The sequence below is a fragment of the Hyperoodon ampullatus genome (genome assembly GCF_949752795.1).
Source record: "Hyperoodon ampullatus genome assembly, chromosome: 2".
In the NCBI taxonomy this organism is placed as follows: Eukaryota; Metazoa; Chordata; class Mammalia; order Artiodactyla; family Ziphiidae; genus Hyperoodon; species Hyperoodon ampullatus.
In genome coordinates, this window is record NC_136915.1 from 10,131,019 (window position 1) to 10,155,122 (window position 24,104).

Genomic DNA, 24,104 nt, shown 5'->3' on the forward strand with positions numbered 1-24,104 from the left:
TGACACAGGGCTGCAGCTGATAATTCTTCTCAGGACATTAAACACACACACACGCCATCATCATTTTATAAAAGAGAGAACACTGGTACACCATTAAAGTTAAGAAAGGCAGGATAACAGCAAATCAGTTAATACATTGGCCTTAAAAAACACTCACCACAGTACCCTCATTCCTCTCATTTTGCCTGGAAAAAAATGACCACTGATAAAGGGCCACATTTGGGAAGCATCAGCATATTCCGTACTCTCTATCCCACCTGGAACAAGAGCCCGGGGACCGCTTCCTTATTCTTCAAGACCAGAGGTACAGCTGCAAACTACAGCTCCAGGCCCAAATGACCCTTCCTTCCCTCTCCCATATGTATTTGTAAATAAAGTCTTATTGGAACACAGCCAGACCCCCTGGTTTACACATTATCTAAGGCTGCTTTCGAGCTACAATGGCAAGTTTGAGTGGTTGCAAGAGATTCTATGGCTCACGAGGCCTAAAATATCTACTATCCAGCCCTTAATAGAAAGTTTGCCAACTCCTGTTCAAAACTCAACCCAGGAAACACCTCCTCTGGGAAGCCTGCCCTGATTGCTTCCTGTGTTCCCCCTTCCCCTGAATCAGACCCCTCCGTTCCTGGCCCCCCACACCTCCTCCAAAAAAAGTCAACTCCTCCATGGGGCGGCCTGTGTCTCTCACGTCTGCAGACACAGCTGCCAGCTCAGGGCCTGGCACACAGCACACAAACATCAGGAAGACTGGGAAAATCTAAAACAACTCAGAAATATCTGGGTGAGAAGGATCCTCGTGCATGGTTCCCAGCCGGGGTCCTGCAGGTGGGCTGGGGTTCTGTAAGCAAGGACTAGTTGGCAAAAGGCCAATCAGTCACTTGTTTGTGAGAAGGCCGCAGGGGCTATTTACACAAACATGCAATTTGGTAGACAAAATCTTTCAAACTCAGGGTCTGGAAACATTAATACAATAGGTTCTTTAGTGGCAAAAATGTGGGGAGCTCTCAATTTTTGTGATTTCTCTGTCTTCTTCAGTGAAGTGCATCCAAGTTGCAGAGACCTCTTCTTATTTATTACACATGATTTCTGAAATAATACTAGTAATAGCTGGTGGGTTCAATAGATAACTCAGTTCCCGTCCTGAGTTTACAACTGAATGGTTGAGAGACACAGGACTCAGAGGAAATAGGTGAGAACGTCAGTTTTGTTACTGATAAAACTGTAGGAGCCTATGCTGTCTTCCTCTGTCTACCCTATTGGCTGTCCCAATTCTCCCTTCAGCAGCCAGAATGAGTCTTTTACAGAAAAACTTATATCCCATCATTCCCCTGCTCAACACCTCCCACCGCCACCGCCACTAAGGCTCCTCATCTTTCCCAAAGTGAAATCCACGATCCCTACCACTGTTCCCGCAAACCCCTCACTCCACCTTGCTTGCTATTCCTCAGACACCCCATGCACAGGCCTACCTCAGGGCCTTTGCACCTGTTCCCTCTGCCTGGCTCGTTCCACTTTCTTAAGGTCTCTGCTCAGATGTCACTTTATCAGAGACGATGTCACTTTATCAGAGATGCTTCCCCAGCCCCACGATCACTCCGCATCCCCTGTACCTGGCTTTATTTTTCTCTATGGGGCCACCTGACATGGTATATGTGTATCCATCTGTTTCTTTTCCTGCTTCCCTGCCCCTCTCCACTCAATTGTCAGCTCTGGGAGGTCGGGCTTTTGGTTTTGTTCCCTGCTGTATTCCCAGTACCTAGAACTTTCAAAGGTATTTTTGAATGATGTATGAAAAAAGACAGGATTGGAGAGTGTGGCTTAGCTGCGTGGCCACAGAGGGGTTCCTAGACCACCTCCCCAAACAGACAGTCCATCCCACCTAATGGCTGATGGTGCTGGACAAGCACAGGTCCTTCCCTTGCAGGACAGATGTCCTTTACCCTAAATTCATCGCCATATACCTTGCAGCTCGCTAGGAGGAGGAAGAAACTGTATGTATTTCTTCCATGCTTTTCCCTCTTGGGAGGTGGAAACATTCACCACTTTTTTTTTTTTTTTTTTGTGGTATGCGGGCCTCTCACTGTTGTGGCCTCTCCCATTGCAGAGCACAGGTTCCAGACGTGCAGGCTCAGCGGCCATGGCTCACGGGCCCAGCCACTCCGCGGCATGTGGGATCTTCCCGGACCGGGGCACGAACCCGTGTCCCCTGCATCAGCAGGCGGACTCTCAACCACTGAGCCACCAGGGAAGCCCATTCACCGCTCTTTGGACACAGGTGGAGCAGAACAAAGGATCTCCGCAAACAGTGAGGGCAAATCAGCTAACCCCCTGCAGCCTTACCACATGTTGGATAGTCTTCTAAGCATTGCACTGTCTACACTCCTCTAATCCATAAAACAAGCTCTGTGGCTAGTACTATAGTGACCCTGGTCAGCAGACAAAGAAACTGAACGCTACTTCTGTTACCTGCTTCTGGTTCTCCAGCTGAGAAATGATGGAGCCAGGATTTGGAGTCAAGCGGTCTGACTCCAGAGCCTACGCTGTTAGCCATTACCCTCCCCTATTGTCTTAAAAATGCTTGCACAAGTTATTGTGGGGATACTGAGACCCACTGAGTCACAGACTTAAGCCAAAGCTGCACAGGAAACTTGTAAACCCAGTTTGGAACCCAGGTCACCTCCAGTGGTGGCCCAAGTCCAGAGTACTCCACGGGGAGAGGTCATTCTAAAGGGTCTGGGTGTTGTCGTATTTCCTAGGACTGCGGTAACAAATTATCACAAACCAGGTGGCTTAAGACAAATTCGTTCTCTCGTAGTTGCTGAGGCCAGAAGTCCAAAATTAAAATGCCAGAGGGCCAGGCTCCCTCTGAGGGCTTGAGGGGAGGATCCTTCCTGGCCTCTTCCAGCTCCTGGTGGCTTGTGGCATTCCTTGGCTTGTGGCAGCATCACTCCGATCTCTGCCTCTGTCTTCATGTGGCTTTCTGCTCTGTATCTCTTTCATATCTCTCTCTTTCTCTTACAAGGACACCTGTCATTGGATTTAGGGTCCAGCCTAAATCCAGGATGATCTCACCTCGAGATCCTTAACTCAGTTATATGGACAGACTCTTTTTCCAAATAAGGTCACCTTCATAGGTTCCAGGCATTAGGGCTTGGACATATCCCTTTGAAGGATGCAATTCAACCCAGTCCAGGTGTCTTATGTGTAACAGTCATTTGTCATCCTTCAGCTTCTCACCTCCATCTCTCCTCATTTGGGGTCAGCTCCCAGATTTCATTTTGGGCAATCACCTCTCACCCCGTGGGTACGTCTAGTGCGACTTTCTTCAAATGCATGGCCCCTCACCAGAGTCTCTCTGTCCCAATACACTGAATCTTGAGTGGACTGACCAAAAAGTATGGCCAGAGCCCGTTCAATCCAGCAGCCCCACCCTGGAGAACTCCTCAACTGGTGTTTGCTTTCCTGACTCCCAGGCTGCCTCATTCTTTTCTGAGCCTGCTTCCCCAGCTTTCTCTTCAGTTCTGTGAATTACCTGACATACCTGCAATGAGTCCTTTTCTTGCTTACATTAACCAGAGTTGGCTTCTGTTGTTTACAGTCAAGAGGCCCAATTAACCAATGGATTATATGAAAACAGAGTCAGGTCAGCCCCTGTTCCACAGTCACACATCATCTCACTCTGCCCTGCTGTCCCACAAAACCACGTGTTTGGTGGTTCCAGGCTCTCGAGGAAGTGTAATTGATTCTGTGCAATCCATCTCCCCTCCTAGGCAGACAACTCAGCGAACAGGCACGACTGATGGGGAGCTGAGTTCCTACCTTCTGTCTTGTTAGGGGTCTTCCTCCAGCACAGATTGACCTTCCACTAAAACAAAGTGGGCTCTGGCTCGTTTGGGTCTAGGCGTAATGTGGTTCACTGCTCCTTTGCTTCAGAACCACCTCTTTCTTTTCCACCAGGCACACTCCGAAGACATGGGCCGTTCCTTGTGCAGAGGGTGGCTTGGCTGCCTGCCTGCTGTCGCCCTTCCTGGTCCTCTCCCCTTGACTGATGACTTCTCCCCGGCAGCTGACGCCTGAGCCAGAGAGGGTGAATTGCTGCCACTCTCCCGAAATAGATGGTGACACAGCAGAAGGCAGAGTAAGATTTATCTCTCGCCCATGCCAACAAACAGGGCTGCAGCCAGAGGCTCTCCTGGGGCCTTTCCCCTGATCTGGCCTCTTGGGAACTGCCTAATGACAGGCTCTCCTAAGCGCTTTTTGTCATTAAAAATATATTTCTGCTTTCCTAATTCCACTAATTATGCAAAGCCTCTGTATACACTGAAACAATAGAAGTAAACAAAAAGAAGCGGGATAAAAGAACTCACAAATGCATGTTTAAAACACTGGCTTACACCTTGCTAGATTTTTTCTTCTGTGTGTGCATGTACATAAATCCTCAGAGTACAAATACACTCCGCCACTCTGGTGGATAACCATTCTGGGAACATCTTTCATTCCACCAATATAATTATCAAACATCATTTGTAATGGCTACAAGGTATTTTATTGTGCCGATGAGCCATGATTTACTTGCCCAATCACTGAATGTTTCCAGTTTTTTTCTTACTAGAAGCAAAGCTGCTATGAGTACCATGTACCCATTTTAAGTTATTTCCCCAAGACACATTCTGCCAAGTGGGAGGTTGTGTGAGAGTCCCTGAACTCACGCCCACAATGGATTTTGTCACTTTTTCATCTTTGCCAACGTGATAAGCCATAAAAGTGCACACTGGTGATTGAATTTGCATTTCTCTGATGACCAGTAGAGCTGACCATTGTATGGTGTGCTCACCACCCACCTGGAGTTGTTTTCTGTAAAGTGCCTGCCCAAGACCTGTGCTAAGAGCTTCTCAAGTCTTACCAAGGTATGAGAAGGCCCTGATGACAAGAATCACTGGGGAGAGAGTCAGGCTGACCCCTCCACCCAGCTCACTGCTGGAGCTACAACTCCCAGGGAAGGGGGGTTCCCTGTCCCACACCCGGGAGAGGAAGGACGTCGTCCAGGACCACAGCTGTCGGTCCCATTGCTCTTGGCCAGAGTTCTCCACTGCCTCTTCCACTCTCCTCTTCTGCTCATTGGAGTAAGAGGGCTCAGCCTGGGCTGGTGAAACACCCAGCCAGGCCCTCCCTGCCAGCCTTCCAGAACCCAAACCCAAAGGACCAGGAAAAAGCAGCAGCTTTGGTTCTTTTACACGCACAGCCAGACTTTCAGCCTCCTGATTTCACAGCATCATACAAAGTTAGACTTGAAGGTGCCTTGGACAGCTAATACCCCTCCCCAACCTCTCTCCTTTACTTTACAGATGAGAGGCCCAGAGAAGTTAGGCAACTTGTCTAAGGTCACATGGAGTCTAGACAGAACCCAGGTCTCCTGACTCCCCGTTTAGTACTCTTTTGAGGCATCAGGTTCTTAGTTCACCACAAGCACCTGCAGTTGCATGTGCTGTGGCCCCTGATGCAGTCACTTCACGCTACACGGGAAGACTGCACGAGGGGGCATCGCAGATGGCAGGCAGGGCTTGCTCAGGCTTCTGGGGAGCAGGATGCCGGGGAACACCAGCTCTCATGTTTCATAGTGCTGACCTTTGCTCCCTACCACCACTTTCATTAAGTATCACCACATAGGGGAAAATTCCCAGTTCTCCTCACTGTATCAGCCAGCAGACACTTCATCTGATTATGTAATCAGCTGATTTCTACTAGAGGAAGACGCATCTGCAGCATTGGGTCAAGGGCTCCTGCTTGGTCCTGGCTCTGCAGAGCATGTCCTGTAGAAAGGGCAGCACGGAAGAGTGGATCCTGCACCAGGGCTGAGACTTGTCTCTGCTGTCCTCCACTCCAGCCTGACTCCCACCCCGAACCTCAGGACACTGACATTAGTCACACACACAAGCATGGAAAACTGACTGACTCACAACGCGGTTTTCCCAGACTGTCCTCCCCCGGTAAGAAATGAGCAGAGATGATCCTGACAGCTTACACTTTTATTCTCTGGGAAGCTTGCAAGCATTGCCACTATCACCACCACTGCCATCATCTTGACCACCACCATTGCTACATCCACCATCTCTGCCATGATGCCCACCTTGGCCAAGTCCACCATTTCCAAAATGATGCCCACTCCCCCATGTCCTCCACCTCCACCCTGAGGACCACCTCCTCATGTCCACCATCTCTACCTCCCCCATGTCCACCATCTCCACCCTGATGCCCACCTCCCCACGTCCGCCATCTCCACCTTGATGCCCGCCTCCCCATGTCCGCCATCTCAACCCTGATGCCCACCTCCCCATGTCCGCCATCTCCACCATGATGCCCACCTCCCTACATCCGCCATCTCAACCCTGATGCCCACCTCACCATGTCCGTCATCTCCACCCTGATGCCCACCTCCACTATTTCTACCACCATCACCACCAGTGCTGCCACCTCCATCATCCATTACAGACATTTGTTACAAGTTGGGCCCTGGGCTGAGGATACCAACCGTGTCTAGTTATTATAACTAATGAACTGGTTAGAACCTTCCAGCAAGGCCAGCATGAGGAAGTCTAAGACTGGCCTCGTGAGTCTGGTACCTCCCACTACTCATGGTGATTGATGCTCCATACTGCTCAGAGACACCCACTGGGCCTCCCTCCTTAGACCTGCCCCTCTGAGCACCCAGTGTCCCAAGTTAATCTCTGTCAGTGGGCTCACTGGCCAGCTGGAAGAAGCGGTCCTGGGGGTGAGGAGGGGTGTGTGTGTTAAGCGGGCCCCCTCAGATTTCACTGTGGAGATGACGTTCTATGGGGAAGTAATATTTATTGAAACTCATCATTTGCCAGGAACTATGATAAGTACTTCACCATTACCGTGTCATTTAATCCTCTTTCTCCACAGACCTTTTGAAGAGTGGTTCTCATCTGGGGGTGATTTTGCCTCTCAGTGGGCATTTGACGATGTCTGGAGATATTTTTGGTTCTCACACTAGGTGGGGTGCTACTGGCATCTACTGGGTAGAAGAAGGGATGTTACTAAACACCCAACAGTGCCAGGGTGACCCCCAAGGCGAAGAATTAGCCAGCCCATAATGCCAGTAATGCCGAGGCTGGGATGCCTGCTTTGGAGGATTTTTTTCTTTTTTTTTTTTTTTGCGGTATGCGGGCCTCTCACTGTTGTGGCCTCTCCCGTTGCGGAGCACAGGCTCCGGACGCGCAGGTTGAGCGGCCATGGCTCACGGGCCCAGCCGCTCCGCGGCATGTGGGATCTCCCCCGGACCGGGGCACGAACCTGTGTCCCCTGCACTGGCAGGCGGACTCCCAACCACTGCACCACCGGGGAAGCCCAGAGGATTTTTTTTGTAGTCGCATTTTTCTAATTTAAATTTTGTGGTAAAATTTGCCATCTTAACCATTTTCAAGTGTGCAGTTCTGTGGCATAAAGTACATTCACATTGCTGTGCAGCTATCACCACCGTCCATCTCTAGAACTCTTTTCATTCTGCAAAACTAAATCCCTGTTCCCATTAAACACGAATCCTCCATTCTTCCCTCCTCCCAGACCCTGGCAACCACAGTTCTGTGTCTATGAATTTGCCTCTTCCAAGGTGCCTCAGATAAGTGGGACCATACAGTATTGGTCCCTTTATGACTGGCCCCTTTCACTTAGCCTCATGTTCTCAGGTTCAGCCATGTTGCAGTGTGTGTCAGGATTTCCTTCCTTTTAAGGCTGAATAATCTTCTGTTGTATGGACGGACCACATTTTGTTTATCATTCATCCGTCGATGGATACTTGTGTTGCTCTCACCTTTTGGCTATTGTGAATAATGCTGCTACGAACATGGGTGCAAATGTGGGGTAGGTTTTAGATGCAGAGACCGGGGCTCTAAGAAGCTGTGTGACTTACCTGAAGTCATACAAGTCGTCTGTGAGGGTCTGGACTTAGGGGCAGGCCTGGCTGGCACCACAGCCCATCCTCTCTCCACGACACCACGGTGTCCTCAGTCTTGATCAGGCTCGCTCACATATGGGTCATTGGTTGGACTTCACTTGCCTGCCTCTCTCTGGAGTGACCTGGTGGCTGCCCCATCTGTGCTGCTCATGACAACCACTCCAGGACGTCTTCCCACGAGTGCTGGCACTTCCCTCTCAACCCATAAAGCTCTCTCTATGCCCCGGATGGCTCCAAAACAATTTACCAACACAGAAATTCTGATTTTTCTGGGAAGTCAGGAACCAGGCTGTTTTTTGTTTTTTTAGATTTATGCTTCCTCTGGCAGCGGGGACCAGGGGGAGCCCCAGGATCCCGGTGGCAGACACCTTCACCCTGCAGTTTTCAGTAGGTCCTGGCACTGTGGCAACTGCTGTCACTGGGGCCAGAGTTGTGGGCTGTTGGGAAGTGACTTTAGGGTGCGGCGTTTCGGGGGGTGGTCGTTAGAAACAACCTGTGCAGGTGGAGAAGATGCACCGTTATCTGACCCTCTCCTTTCACAGGTGGAGAAGCCGGCCTGGGGAAGTGAAGTTACTTCCCCATGGTGACAGAAAAATGCCCCCCCAAATGACCACGTCCTAATCCCTGGAATCTGAGAAACTGTTACCTTTGAAGATATGATTAAGTTTAGGGTATGGATTGTCCAGGTGGGTCCAATGTAGTCACAAGGGTCCTTATAAGAGGGAGGAAGGTGAGAGTCAGAGAGGAGATGTGAGGATGGAAACAGAGATCAGAATAATTCGGGGCCATTCATGGAGTCCAACAGCTGGCCGGCCCTCCTCACAGAGTGTCACAGTCAGTGTCCTTGGAGTTCGTAACCATGGGTCCATCTTCAGAGGCCAAAACAAGTTGCTCACATTCAGTGACAGCTCCTCAGATATCAGGAGACACGGGCTACGTCCTTCCACGTCTGTCCTTAGTTAAACATCCATTTTCCTACGTCAGTATGGTCTTATTCTCCAAATACAAAGAGTCTCTGGCAATTTCCAACAGACAGGAAGCCCAGGGAACTGCTTACAAGCTGCAGTTGGATGAGGTCTGGGGGCTCTGACTTTCCCTCCAGGTCTCCCCGCATCTGAAATTCTACACAGACTGTGTCTCCATAGTGAGCAGAGGTCCCTTCCTTCTGCCTTTACTGTATTTATTCCTGGTTAGCCCTCAAGTCACTACCACTTTGCTGAGAATTAGTTTACCAAACTGATTTCTCTAAGCAAGGGGGATGGTTCTGAAGGTCACCTCCTCTCTGCTCTTCTCTCCTTTACCTTGTGTTAGCGTCCATCACTGAGTCATTCATTCAGTCAACAAATACATATCAAGCACCTAATATAGGCCAGCTCTGGGGTAAAAACAGTGAAAAAATCATTTGTGACTACAATTTAGTGAGGGGAACCAGAGAGACCACGAGTAAATCAGTAATATGTATTATGCAGCAGATGGTGACAGGTGTTATGGAGAAAGAGAAGCAAAGTGGGGAGGGAAGGAGAGCTGGAAGCGGCGGGTCACAGGATTCAGTGGGGCTGGGAGGAAAGGCTTGGTAAGAAAATGGTATTTGAGCAAGCGGCTAAAAGGAATGAGGGAGAAAGTCATGTGGACATCAGGAAAGGGTGCTCCAGGTGGAGGGAGCAGCCAGTGCAAAGGCCCTGAGGTTGAAATATGCCTGGTGTGTTTGGGGAACAATAAGGGGTCTGGGTGCCTGGTTCAGAGTGAATGAAAGGGGAGGAGTAGGAAATTAGGCCAGAAAGAAAGGAGGAGTTCAGATCATGGGGGTGGGGGGCTGCTTATAAGTCCCTGGAAGAACCTTGGCTTCTAATCTCAGTGACATGGGAGTTACTGAAGAGTTCTGAGCAGAGGAAGGACGTGACTTGATATCTTTCTGGCAAGCAGGGAGGGGTCATTGTTCCAGATAAAGCTCTCAGAAGAGCAGATAGTAGGAGTTGAACTTGCTTTCAACAGGTGTTTAGTCTACTCTGGTTTCCACTAATATGTTCAAGTCAGCTTTGATTTCCTCCAAGTCAAGGTTCTGTGTTGGCAAGACTCACTAACTTTGGTTCTGCACCTAAAGCAGGAGCTGAGGACCTGAGAGGGTGGGCTTGCAGAAAAAGGACCTGGTTCTGACATGATATTTAAGAAGCCATGCAATGGTTGGTGACAAAGACCCTGGCTCACCCCTCCCTCTATCACTTCTTGGCTAGTGACCTTGGCCAAGTTACATTAACCTGTCTGTGCCTTGGAGTTCTCACCTGTAAAATAGGGTGCGCCTGGCACTGACCTCTTTGGAAGACACTCACAGACTTAGAGCTACACTGTCCACTACAGTAGCCACCAGCCACATGTTGAGAACTTGATCACGGCCAGTCTGGACTTAGATGTGCTGTAAGTATAAAACACACCCAGATTTTAGAGACTTTCGATGAAACAAAGAATGGAAAAATATCTCATGAATGAGTTTTCTATTGATAAGTTGAAAGAATAACATTTTAGATATGCTGGATTAAATAAAATACTGAAATTCATTTCACCTACTCGTTTGATTTATTTAAATGTGACTACTAGCAAATTTAAAATTCTAGACGTGTGTTGAATTCTACTTCTACTGGGTGGAGCTGCCCTAGAGTGCTTAGCTCAGTGCCTGGAACATAGTAGACACGCAATAAATGGAGCCAATGGGAGCAGCCTGCTCAGGGCAGGAAGCAGGGACAACCCTCAGCCACATAAACAAGAGCCCGATTTGTTCCTTTAGAACCTTGTTTTCCCACATGCAAAAGAAGTGAAGCAATTGGTTCTTGATATCATAAAATCCAAGGGCTGGATGCCATTTGGGAGGCTACCGAATCCATCCCCCTGCCTCTGGCAAAGAGGGTGGTTATCATTATCCCCTGCAGTATCTTCCCAGGGCTGCCGTAACACAGCACCACAGACTGGGGGCTTTACAACGAAAATGTATTGTCTCATAGTTCTGAAGTCTGGAGGCCTGAGATCAAGGTGTGGGCAGGGCTGGTTCCTTCTGAGCGCTGCGAGAGAGAGGCTGCTTCCTCTCTCCTAGCATCTGGTGGTTTGTTGGCAATTTTTGGCGTTCCTTGGCTTGTAGAGGCATCACTGAGCTCAACCTTCACCTTCATCTGGTGTTTTTTTCTGTGTCCATCTGTGTTCAAACCTCCTCTTTTTTATTTTTTTTATTTTCTTTCTTTATTTTTTCTTTTGTGGTACGCGGACCTCTCACTGTTGTGGCCTCTCCCGTTGCGGGGCACAGGCCCCGGGCGCGCAGGCTCAGCGGCCATGGCTCACGGGCGCAGCTGCTCCGGCATGTGGGATCCTCCCGGGCTGGGGCACGAACCCGTGTCCCCTGCATCGGCAGGCGGACTCTCAACCACTGCGCCATCAGGGAAGCCCTTCCTCTTTTTTATAAGGACACCAGTCGTACTGGATTAGGGCCCACCCTAATGACCTCATCCTACTCAATTATATGTGCAATGACCCTTGTAGTAATCATGATTTTTACATTCTATATTTTATTTAGCTTTGGCATCTTGGGGCCTTGCCACCGGGGATGGACTGTCCCTCCCGGGGTTGGCCAGTTCCTAGAGACAGTAAACCCTCACCAGTGAGCACACCCTTGATATGCAAAGCTACCAACCCAAGTCCATACCCCACCCACCTCCTTGTATCAGGTTCTTGCAGTCCGAGACACTACCTACCTGCCCTAAATCACCACAGGGCCAGGTACTAGACAGCTAAGGATCACCCTTTTAGCCAGAGCCTCCTGAAATTATTCAAACTAGCCAACCCTTAACCTGCCTCCTCTGCTTACCCTGTCTTGTCCATTTCTTCCTGCAAAAACCACAATAAAGACTCTCACCGGTTTTTCCTTTCATTCCTTCTGTCTCCTGAGCATCCCTAGTGCTTCCCCATGTGGCCCTGCATGGCTTCCACTCTTCCTGTTTCTAGAGATCTGTGAGTATAAAACTTCATCCTTCAGGACAGTTACTCTGCATGCCCCCATTTTCTTCTAAAGCTCTTTTACATCAGTATTTCCCTGATCTTCCAAATAAACCTCGGGGTAACAGATGAGGGAACCACGGCCCAGACAAGTCAGGTGACCTGCCCAGGTCAAGGAGGTGGCAGCAGGTCCAGGGTGTCCTGACTGTCAGCTCTAAGCTCTCAGCCCCTCAACGGGACCATGTGACATCTTCATTTCTGATGCAGACGATCATTTATGTTGGTTATGTTTAAAAAGAGACATCATCTCGTTGGTGTCTTGTGCAAAAGCAATGCCATTCTTTCTAATAATGTGAGGGGAGGGCCTTTTCTTCACATGAAAAGGGAGAAGAGAGGAACATGCTTTGGCACCTACTGATTTGAAAGAGAGCTACCGGGGTGATGGGGCCTATATGCCAAGGGAACCCACCCAGGAAACCTGTGCTGGGAGCTGGGGGCGAGCGGCTTCCAGACCCTCTCATCCCACGACCCGGAGGAGGCTGGCTGGGGAGGGCACGGAGCAAGCCAAAGTCAGAGATAGAAGAGGCCTTCGAGGTCATCTAGCCCCAGGGTCTAAAGCGGGTGGCTGGGGAGAGGAATGCAGCCACCACCGGGTTCCAGGGCGGTGCCCTAAGTTGTTTCTCATGTGCATGTGCTTCTCCTTCTGCCCCACCCTCTCTGATGACTCCCACCTACAGCCCCCAGGGGCATCTGGGGTCACCACTCATGATCTAGAGCAACTGAGAAAGAGGACATGGCACAGGTCGACTGCTGGCTAACAAGGAAGTGGGGACAGGGACCCCGATTCCTAGCTCTCTGGATCCCGAGTGACCCGCAGCTCCCTCAAGGTCCTGACTCCTGCCCTTGGCATTTATCCCATGACCAGCCCAGAGGATGGAAGAGATGAGGCACCTGGGGGCATCTGGATGGGCAGCCTCTGAAGCAGAGGGGAAAGGCTGAGAGCCACTGGGAGGGTGGGCTGTGAACACACAGATGATGCCCGTGACAGGAAAGGCTTAAATCCGGTGGGATTTGTAAGCCTGTTTGCCCCTTTCTATGAATTGGATAAGGAAGAAAAGAACAGCTTCTATGTGCAATGCTGGAGGAAGCTGCCCTCTGAGCACCCTCACATGACATCACTCGAGGTCAAAGGGCAGATGCTATCACTTGCATTTGACAGAGGGAACACCAGGGCCCAGGAATGTCGGGGGATTTATCTGCCGTCAGACAGTTCACTGGAAGCTCGGCCACGGTCACGGCTGCCTAGCTGGATGTCTAGTGCATGGCCTGCCCAGCCCCCATCCCTAAGCTCTGCCACCCAGAGCCTCCTCCCGGGACCTGGACATTGGGACCAACACAGCACAGTCTCACCCAGCCTCATCTGGTCTCGTGAACGGAGCAGCGTATTTTTGGCCACATGGATGGAAAAATACAGAAAGGCCATCAGTATACGAAGGGGGGTAAAAAAAAGTGTGAGAAGCAGAGGGTGAAAAAAGGAGGCGCTGTGTTCCCTGCAGCCACTCGGGTCTCAGCCACGAGCTCCCCGAAGCCTGGCTGTTCAGGACTTGGGTTCCTGGTGACATGCACATGCTCACAAGACACCCTTCTGTTTGCTTAATGTCAGAGGCAGCTGGTTTCCGATTCATCGGGGTAAACTGAGATCGGCGGCCTCAGTGTCCTGAATTCCCCCCACCAGCCATTCTCACTGCACCTTGCAGAGCAGAGGCTAACGGACCCCCAGAACGCATGGCCGCCCCGCCGTCTTGCCAACGCTGCTCCAACAGATGGGTCAGGCACAGCTGGCTCCCTCCCGCCTTCACGGTGGGGAGCCTGAGGCTCAGGATTTGACCAGGATCACACAGAATCTGCTGAAGGAGCTCAGAGAACCCCCATTCTGGGCCTCTGTCTTTGCTAAAAGGTGATCTGGATAGCCTTGGCTGACCAAAGTCGGAGAGGGGGTATTTGGTGGGGACAAAAGCCAAGGCCAGTGATGTTGGCCTGTTCCCCCAATGGCCCTTGTGACACAGCGCTCGGGAGTGTGCATTCGTCCACTCACTCACACATGCCTACTGCCCCACAGAGCCCCTTCTACACTGGGCATGGCCCCAGGCGCTCGGGACGCATCAGGGAGCATGCTATCTGGAGCTCATGTTTCTAGAGGGACAAGACTTGTGAATGAGAGAATGTGGACTCAGTGAGCGAGACGCCACAGACACAACAAGCAGATATGACAACGATGAGAAGGTGGGGACAGGACTGCTTGGGCGGGGTGGTCAGGGAAGGCCTCTCTGAGGAGGGGACATCTCCTGGGGACGTGATGATGAGGAAGACGCAGCCATTTGGGGTGGGAAACGTCTTAGCAGGAGAGGGAGCCGTAAGTTAGGAGGTCCTGGTTGGTCACTGGCACCTGGCGTGTTCATAGGACAGAGGAAGGCCAGCGTGGCTGGTGTGGGGATGGAGCCTCGTGGGACCTAGGAGGGAGCTGGCTTGTTCTAAGTGCAATGGAAGCCATCAAAAGGTTTCCAAACATGCCATAGACTGCACCAGCTGCTGGGGACTCAAGGAGAAAAAGACACAGTTTGTGTCCTCAAGACAGGCCAGACCTGTGAACTGACAAGCTCAAGTAGTGGCCATAGAGATAACACAGCATCCAATGAGATCACACAGGCCAGACTCCCAACCCAGCCTTGAGGCCCAGAGGGTTGGAGGCTGGAAGGCCAAGTAAAAACCAGAAAGGTAGAGAAGTAGAGGTGGGGAAGGGCGGGAGGGAAGAGTCGGGGACCTGGCTGGCACCGTTTGGGCAAAGACCCGAGGGCAGGAGCCCAGAACACTCCCAGGACTGGACTGACACACTCTGCTGTTATCCTACAGTGACCAAGTTCAGGATGCGCTTTGGCCTACGTAACCGTGAACACACCCAATTCTGGTCCTCACGACAACCCCCCCACGAGGAGGTCCTTCTGGGCCATCATCACACTGCCAGCTCGAAGGTGACAAGGCCTGCCAAGCACCTCATTCCCAGCTACCTCGGAGACCACAGGATTCTGGGACAGCGGGCACTGGACGGCCACTTGGCTGAAAGGCCTAAGCCTCTGGTTATCTGAGTCAGATGGCAGCCTGTCAGCTTCAGGTAACAGTGACACTAGCCTCTCCAGAGCAAATCCCCAACTGCCTGTGCTCCCCCGGGGCTGTCCTAGCTGGGCAGGAGGGCAGGTCCTCTGTCCACTAGCCTGGCAATGAGGTCGCCCTTTGAGTTAATTGATAGAGCAGCAGGATGAAGGTGACATTTCCAGAAAGGTCCAACGTTTGGGACAGAGTAGCAGGGCCGGGTGGGGCTCTCCAGGGAGAAAAGAGACAGGGCAGGGTTGTCTCAGATCATGTTTGCAGTTGACTCTCCCCCGGACTCCAGATCGTGGTGTCTGTAAAAGCTGACACCCGGCTGGGACACTGGGGATGGTGAGAAAGGTGACACCGTGGACTCAACTCTAATTAAGACACAAGTTAAAAACACATGAGCCTATGACACCAGGACATGTACAGGACTGTCAACTGCAGGAGGAGGCCCCTTGCAAGAGCGAGCAAGAACTCAGTCATCCTCTGCCAGGAACTTGGTTCTCTTAAGTGTATAAACACAAGGGAGCGGTCCACTCCGCTGGCGAGCAAATCATGCAAATTATAGCAATAAGGGGATGTTATTGTTCTGTCTATTAAATTGGTTGGAAAGCATGTTTAAAAATAATAATACAGGGCTTCCCTGGTGGCGCAGTGGTTGAGAGTCCGCCTGCCGATGCAGGGGACACGGGTTTGTGCCCCGGTCCGGGAAGATCCCACATGCCGCGGAGCGGCTGGGCCATGGCCGCTGAGCCTGTGCGTCCAGAGCCTGTGCTCCGCAACGGGAGAGGCCACAGCAGTGAGAGGCCCGCGTACCACAAAAAAAATAAAAATTAAAAAAATTAAAAAAATTAAAAATAAAAAAAATAAAAATAATAATACATAAACCAGGGAGAGGCATGGTGAGACAGGTACTTTCTATTTGCCAACAGAGCCTGCTGTCTGGGGTGCAATTAGGCAAAAACGTATGCAGAGGTTTAAAATAACCGTAGACTCTGACCTGGTGATTCCACCTCAAAGAATCCACCCCAAAGAAATAAGCGGAGATGTCCACAAATTTACATGAATGAGGATGTTCAATTCAGCACCGTGTATATTACAAAACAGAAAAGAAAAACAATGCACATTTCTAACAGCAGGAGACAGGTTCAATGACTAGACATAAAATGACCTCTTCCATGACCACAAAATGTTAACTTTTCAAAGAGCTATAATGACAGGTAACTCACAACTCAGTAAGAGGAAAAGAGTCAGTAATAAGATATATAGTATAATATCAATTTGTTTAAACTATATATATGTGCATAAGAATAAAACCAGAACTAAACACAGTAAAACTTTCGTAGCAGTGGGACTCTGGGTGGTTTTTATTCTCTTCATGATATTTATCTACATTTCCCAAGTCTACAAAGGACCTGTTATTTTATAATCAGAAAAATAAAATGCTTTTATTTTCAAAGAAAACGAGTCACCTGGGAGAAAAGGACCTGTGTGACCTCCAGGCAAGCATCAGCTTGTGCTCCTTTGGCTGAATTACTGTTTCTTTTGTCAGTATGACAACAAGTCCCCACTCATCTGACCAAACCAGGCCCTCACGGCATCTGACATCAGGAAAGGGAGGTGGAGTTACTGGGAGATAGGGGTCGGGCTCCCCCAGAAGGCCGTGAGTCTGGCCTGCTAAGCAGGCAGGGTTAGTGATACAACTGGTGAGCACCCCACGTGCCATGAACCCCCTCCTCGACAGGACTCTGCCTGCAGGGTCCACCCTGCAGTGGCCGAGCCACAGAATGCCCGGATGCTCCGGGCACTACAGTGGACCTTGTCTCGAAGGCTGGTACCCACCCAAGGGGCCAGGGTGAACAGACTCAAGGCATGACATGCAGCCGTGTTTAATTTTCCCCCAGTCCCCGCTTCTCCCAGCCCTTCCCTCCCCACAGCCTCCCTTGTCAAGGTCCCAGTTGCAGCTCAGATCTCTCCTCTGGGGCTGTGGGCTGTGTCCTGCAGGCCACACGAAGCCACGGCTGCAAAGGGAGGTGACAGAAAGTGCCTCACCCCCAGGCCCCAGCTCCTGCTTGGGCTTCTCCCATAATACACTCTCAGGGCGCGGTGTGGTCTGTGTCCCCGGGGAAGCGTGCTGGCTCCACGCACCTCTGAGCACAGAGACAGCCCCTTGCCTGCTGGCTATGGTTCTTCATACCCAGCGGCCTTTCCTGCCTGAGGCTCCAGGCTCAAGGCTGGGACGCGGGAGATGTCCTGGGAGCCCAGAGCCCCGGGCTGCCTGCGTGCTCTGCCCTCTCCTCACCGCACAGAGACTACGGCCACCTGGACTCCAGCAGAGGGGCCTCTGGAGGGACCTGGTCTCCCCAGGCCTCAACGTCCCAACCTTTAAGACACAGACAGTCTTCCCTTCCCTTGAAACCATAGAACTTTAGAGTTGGAAGGAACCTTAAAATCCTCCTACCCATACTCCTTTGTTTACCGAAGAAAAATCTGAGACACAGGAAAGTCGTATAACGTCACACAGCGTTTCCACAGCTGCAGCAAAATGACGTCCCCCTCCAGCGCGGTTTTCAAGCTTTAGTGAGTGTGCACTGCAAGCCCCTTTCAGGGGCTGGGGGTGGGGGGAATTAAAATGCAGATCCCCGGGCCTCACCCCCAGGCACACATTCAGTAGGTCTGGGGGCCCAGGAATCTGCATGTCAAACAAGCTCCCTAGGTGATTAGCACACTGGTTTCTCATCACCCGTGTGTTGTCATGCCCTACCCACCTCACTGGGCTGCTGTACAGGGAAGGCAGTGGGAGGGACTGGAGGGTTTTTTAAAGATCGCTGTCTGCTGAGAAGGTGCCGATGCTTCCCTGTCTCCCCACACTTTCCCCATCTCTCCCTCTCTATCCTGCTGGTTACTTGAGCGATTTCCCAGGTCTCTTGCTTCCAGGTCTGGAGCCCTTCTACTGAAAGGGGGATGGTCACTGTTCCCTTGACGGTATACTGTCCCACCTGGCCCAGGACCTACTGTCTACTGGGGGAACCGCCAGACCAGGTGCAGAATCTGGGGCTGGAAGGTCAGCTGTCACCCATGAGAGTCGGGGACGGTAGGACAGCGCCGGGGCTATTCTCACCCTCCAGAAAGAATTAGGAGTGGGGTCAGACATCCCTGAGTGCAAGCTCATCTCAGTCACTAACGATGTGACCTTGTCCAAACCACTTCATTTCTTTGCACCTCGTGTGCTTCTTGTTGGGTAAGTTGTGGGTAAAGCCCAGGCTCAGGTACTGTATTAAAAGAGACGGCGCTTGTAAACCACAAACCGCCACCATAAGGTAGGGCCACCGGGTAAAACACAGGACGGCCAGTGACGTGAATTTCAGAAGAACAACAAGTAATCCTGTGTGTGAGAATATCCCAAACATGGCACAGGACATACTTATACTAAAAGATTATGCCTCGTTTATCTGAAATTCAGAGTGAGTTAGGCATCCTGGAGTTTCATTTGCTTGTTTTCTTGTTTGGGGTTTGTTTGCTTGCTTGTTGTTGCTAAGTTGGCCAGTGGGCATTCTGGCAGGAGTCCCCTTGCTCTCTTCCTTCAGACCCAGCACCAGCAGGCCGGCTCCCCCTGAGTCCGCAGACCCAGATGCCTCCGTGCCCCGCTTCCCCATCGAGCCCTGAGGAACCTGCACAGAGGGGACCGGCTGCCCTCGACGGGTGACTGAGTGCTCCCATCAGCAAGGAGGCTCACTGGCAGACGATCACATTTTTTGTGCTGTCAGAGCTCGTCAAGGTCACTTGCTCCGTGCAGTTTGCTTCTCTGGGGGAGGAGGGATAGGGGAGGTGAAGGAAAGACAGTGAGGGCGGGTCCCCTGTGCGCCTTCCTCTGAATTCCCTCCCCTGGGTGCCTGCCTAGGAAGCCTTGGAGCTTGTGCTCCATGGTGCCTGGCTTTCCTTGGTGGGAAGTGGGTAGTCAGCATGGCCAGGGGCGGGTTGGGGGGAGCCAGGAGGTCCTGGTGCACTCCCAGCTGTTTCTAACCCTCTGTGTGACCTTGGGCCAGTCACTGGCATCACCTCTCTGGGCCTTCCAGAGAAAACGGGGTAACAGTAACAGCACTAATGCTTATTAGTACTTACTGTGTGTCAGGCTCTGTTCTAAGTACTTTATAGATAATACCCTTTTAATCCTCCCAACTAGTAAGAAGTAGAGGCAGGATTTGAACCAAGCAGCTCTGTGCCAGAGTCTGGGCACTTGGCCCCCTTGCCTGCTGCATCTGTGAACATATGAGAGGCCCAAATGCAGGAGGAGGAGGGAAGGGAGTGGCTGACACCTAGCGATCACCTACTCCTTGCCAAGGTGACCACACCCTTGACAGAGCTGACCTCGTACAGCCCTCGCCGCAAACACGCTGTGGGATTCTGATCTTCAGTCTGAAGTCAGAGGCAGGGAAACGGAGGCACAAAGAGGTCAGGGGCTTGTCCAGGGTCATCATCTGAGTCTACATGGGAACTCAGCTCTCCCACATCAAGGCCTGGGCTAGGTGCTCCACAACCGCCCCACTTTCGGTTCACAGAGCTCGGGACACTGCTCTGGCCACAGAACGTGGGCAGTGAGGTCAGAGCTGCTCTTGGTGCTTCAGCCCAGGAGGTGCCGGAAGCCCCCCTGCTGCCCTGCTGCTGCCTCCATCCTCTCCCCCCCTGAATGAGACCAACCCTTCCCCAGGGCCTGGACACTGTTCCTTGCTCTGGACCTGTCCATCCTTACCCCAGCCACACATCCTCATCTGGTGGCTCTTTGCTTTCCTACATTACAGACAGTAGGAAGGATAACATTTTATATTCTTTGCTCTTTAGTTTACCCACAGTATCCTGACAATCACTGGTCAGATGGATTGGTCAGTATCACTGTGTCCCAGTTTCACACAGGAGGAAGAGGAGGTTCAAAGAACTTTCCCAGAGTCACCCAGCTTTTAAGCCAGGACTCCAGTGTATACCTTCCAATCCAGGGCTCTGTAGAGGCCTCAGAGGTCAATCAAAGTACTGTAAAGATGAAGAAACCGAAGCCCAGACAGGATACCTGTCCTGGTCAAGGTCACAGCCACCCACGGCAGAACTGAGACTGAAATCCACAGCTCCTGACCCGTAACCCCTAGCCCTCGAGTGAATGATGATGGGAGCCAATGATAGCACCTCAACTGACAACTGGGGTTCATGATGCCAACTCTACCAAGAAGCAAAGGCAGAAGCCATCAGAACCAAGGGGAACCCCCGTTCAGCAGTGAGGCCTGCATCTGGACCTTCCAGTCTGCTGGTGGGGAGGGTCTGGGGAGTGAATGAAGGCAAAGTTTAAAGTTAGGCGACTCTGTACCTTGCAGGTCAGATCTTTTTAGGACTTGCTCATGTGGGAGAGCCAGCCTGGGCTTCAACTGCCAGCTCAGGGGCCCGTGTCAGCAGAGAAGTGACTGCCCCTAATGCCTGGGATTTGTGCTTAGTGACAGCACAGAATGAATAAGCGAGCACAGGCATTCCGGACATAAATGAGCAGCATTTTTGAATTCTCAATAAATGGAAAAAATATATATTTACCCATGATAAATCCACATCTATGTCACCTTTTAGACTGTGGGTCTTTCAGCTCTGGTTCCTGTTCTGACAAACCCTCGGGGTCAAGGTGGGAGGTGGAGTCTGGCTCTGAGAGGTCGCTGCTGGGACCCACGCTCACATGCTCACCAGTGGAAGCCTGGAATCCACTGAAACTAAGGGCATTTCACCTGCTCCCCGTCCTGGGGCTCATCCTTATGGATGCTGGGGTCCCCTCTTCTCAGCTCTGCCTTTGCTTCCTTCCCACTGGCCTTCACAGGGTCTCTTACCTGCTGTGCCCTTATGTTCCTGTCTGCCAGGTGGGGACGTATGTCCATGTCACTGCCAGAAAAGTGCACCAGGCAAGCAAAGGGTGCCCCAGCCCACAAGATTTTGTTCAGCAATTTCACGTCTGGGCTGAAAAGTTACTGAACGGCAAATCTTTACTGCATTACTGGCTCTTAGCAGGCTGCGGCTTTTCCTCACCAGGAGTATTCCTCACCCCTTTTAGACAGAAGGGCAAACTGGGAGCTGAGAAACGAAGACCTACTCAGGTTACAGAAGCCCTTGGGGAGCTCTTAGAACCGGCCGGCTGTCTCTCCATGTTCAGTGTAGTGAGGTGGGTGCCGAAATGCTACCCACAGAGTAGGGTGTCTTCCACTTAGGAGGGGCCCAGAAATAACCCACACCCACCAGTACTAGGACCCAAAGCCCCACAGGATGGTCTCGGAAATCCAGGTCCCAAACACTGTTGGAGAAACAGGGGGGGAAAGCAGGGCAACAGGCCCAGAATCTCCAGAGAATTCCAGATGTGTCCCTCCCCCTCCCCTTCCCTAGCAGAGTCCCAGGAAAAGTTCAGACTGGGAACCTGGGAGGGTTACACCGGGAGCAACTCTCATCCAGGGCAGTGGCCGTGGGCGCCCAGGCCACCCCTTCCAGGCTCAACGCCAGGCCGCTCGCTGCCCTAGGCTCCCGGGCTTTGTCGGCCTCTCCCCGCGCTCTCCCTCACTCCTTCCCGCTTCCCGGTCCGGCCGGCAGGCTCACCTTTGGGCAGCTTGGACACGTTCTCCTGGATCCAGGAGAAGAGGTGGGCGAAGTCGCAGTCGCAGAGCCAGGGGTTCCCGTCCAGGCGCAGGGTGCGCAGCGCAGGCAGCGCGGCCAGGGCGGCCACGTTGAGGCTGCGCAGGTTGTTGTCGTTGAGCTCCAGCACCTGCAGCGACTCCAGGGTTTCGAAGGCGGCCTCGTGCACGCCCGCCAGGTTGTTGTTGGCCAGGCTCAGCTTGACCAGCCTCCCGGCCGAGCGGAAGGCGCCGGCGCCCAGCTGGGTCAGGTTGTTGTAGCTGAGGTCGAGGAAGGCGAGCTTGGCCGAGCCGCTGAACGTGCCCTCCTCCAGAGAGCGCAGAGAGTTGTTCCTGAAGTCCAGGTAGACCAGGTCGCCGTAGAAAATGAAGAAGCCCTCGGGGATGTGCTGGATGCGGTTACCGGCCACCAGGAGCTTGCGCACGTCCAGGGGGAAGGGGTCGGGCACGCTGGGCAGCCCGCGGTCGCGGCAGTCCACGGTGTGCGGATCGGTGCAGGCGCAGCCCGCGGGGCACGCGGCTCCTGGCGGAAGCAGCAGCAGGAGGCTGCAGAGCCCCAGCGCGGCGGCGGCGCCGGCGGGGGCGCGGGGGGCGGCGCGGGGGCTCATAGCCGGGACCCACGCGAGCGGCGGCGACGCGGACGCGGCTCCGGGGCCGAGCCCTGGCGCGGGGCGGCGCGCGGGGTCCCGGAGGACGGGCGCGGGGAGCCGGAGGGCTGCCGGGGCGGAGAGGGCTTGCGCCCGGGCGCGCGGGGTCCCGGAGGCCAGGCGCGGGGAGCCGGAGGGCTGCCGGGGCGGGGAGGGCTTGCGCCCGGGCGCGCGGGGGCGATGGAGCGCGGACCGACCAGGGGAGCCCGGGAGGCTCGGGCGGAGGGGGCAGCTCCGGGGAGGGAGGGCCGAGGGACTCGCGAAGGATTTACCCGAACAAGAAATTAACCCGCTGGAAAATCCCGGGAGAGAGGCGGGAGCGGCAGGGGTGGCAGAGTGGCCGTCCCAAACGCGGCCCCGCCCGGGCAGCTTATTTCCGACACCGGGCAATTAGACCTGTCGCGCGGACTTGGCGCGGAACGCTCGACAACCAAGTTCAGTGACCAAGCGCCCCCAGCCCCAGTGGATTTCAGAGGGCGTGTCACGGCCGTGCGCCCCGCACCCCCGCGCCCGCCTGGTGCCAAAGCGCGCTCCCCGCGCGCCACCCCTTGCAAAAGGGAGCGTGACCTGGGTCCCTCTGGCTCTGCGCCAGGGCATTCCCGGCGGGCTCTCGGGGGCCGCGCCAGGGGCTGTTGATCCGGGGGTGGGCGGGGCTCCAGGGAGCTCCAGGGTGGCTGGTCTTCCTTCCTCCTTTCCCCCCCAACGGCACTTAACCCATCTGAGTGAGGCAGGCGGGCTCAACCCGTGGGCGCTGCCAGGGCCCCCGCTGCGCCCCGAAGGAAAGCCAGGGGCCAGTCAGCAGTTTCCACGCTGGCCCTGAGTTTGTCGGGGAACTGGCAGCCACCCGGGCGCGGATCTGCTGCTGATCTAACCAACGCCCAGCCGAGAGGCACCCTCAGAGGCCTCAGAGGCCAGGGTTCCCAGCTTTGTGGCCTCAGTTCCAGTGCTTCCACACTCTAGACCCCGTGTGCCCCATCTGTTAAATGGGAAAAGGTAATATGCATGACACCAGCTTTGGAGGAGGAGCACAGAGTCAAGAAACAAAGTTTAAAAATGATCTTTTCCTTCTAATTTCTACTCCATCCTCAACAAACCCCCAGCTTTGGTCCCCAAGGAAGGTGGTCAGGGCGGTGCCAAGGCTGGAAGGACAGCAAGGAATGGTATGTGTAGCCTCAGACCCTTCACCAACCCCCAAGTCAAACTCCTTTCCCTTCCCAACCCCATTTAGAAACTTTTCTAAGGAGAAGTCCCCACAGAGCCACCAAGAGATTGTCCTGCTGTTGGCTATTTTGGTCCAAGTGTCCTGGAATTGATAAGCTCCCCCTGGACCAAAATAACCCAGGAACAGCTGTTGGGCAGCAGGCCCCCAGAGCCCCTGCCCTGGCCCCTGGCCCCATGCAGATTGATGGAGCCTTGAATTCTGAAGCCACAAAGCTAAGCCCTGGCCTTTTTCCAAAGGTACACGCAGCTTGATGCCTTCCGATGGATCAAAAACCTGAGCCTCTGGGACCGAGCCAAGGGCTCAACAGAGCCCTGGGTGAGGAGGGGTACAGAGCCCTGAGGGAAGCTCTGAGACACTTGGGGTCCTGCTTACACCCCAGGCCTCCACACCAGACCTCCTGAGTCTCCTGTCTGTGTCCCCACTCTCCCAGGGTCCCCAGTTTGTCTTTGTCATCCCCAGCTGCAAGGGCTCATCCCCCATTCTGGTCTCAT

General features: G+C 52.9%; 1 protein-coding gene across 1 annotated transcript in view; it reads right to left on the minus strand.

Moving 5' to 3' along the window:
• Window positions 1-22,352, minus strand: part of LRRC38 (leucine rich repeat containing 38) — a gene marked incomplete at both ends in the record, with an annotated part of 33,688 nt that extends 11,336 nt beyond the window's left edge. Inside the window, one exon of the mRNA XM_079696706.1 lies at window positions 21,710-22,352. Within this exon, the coding sequence (XP_079552832.1) occupies window positions 21,710-22,352 (643 nt within the window). The remainder of the gene's footprint in view (window positions 1-21,709) is intronic.
• Between the last annotated feature and the right edge of the window lie 1,752 nt (window positions 22,353-24,104).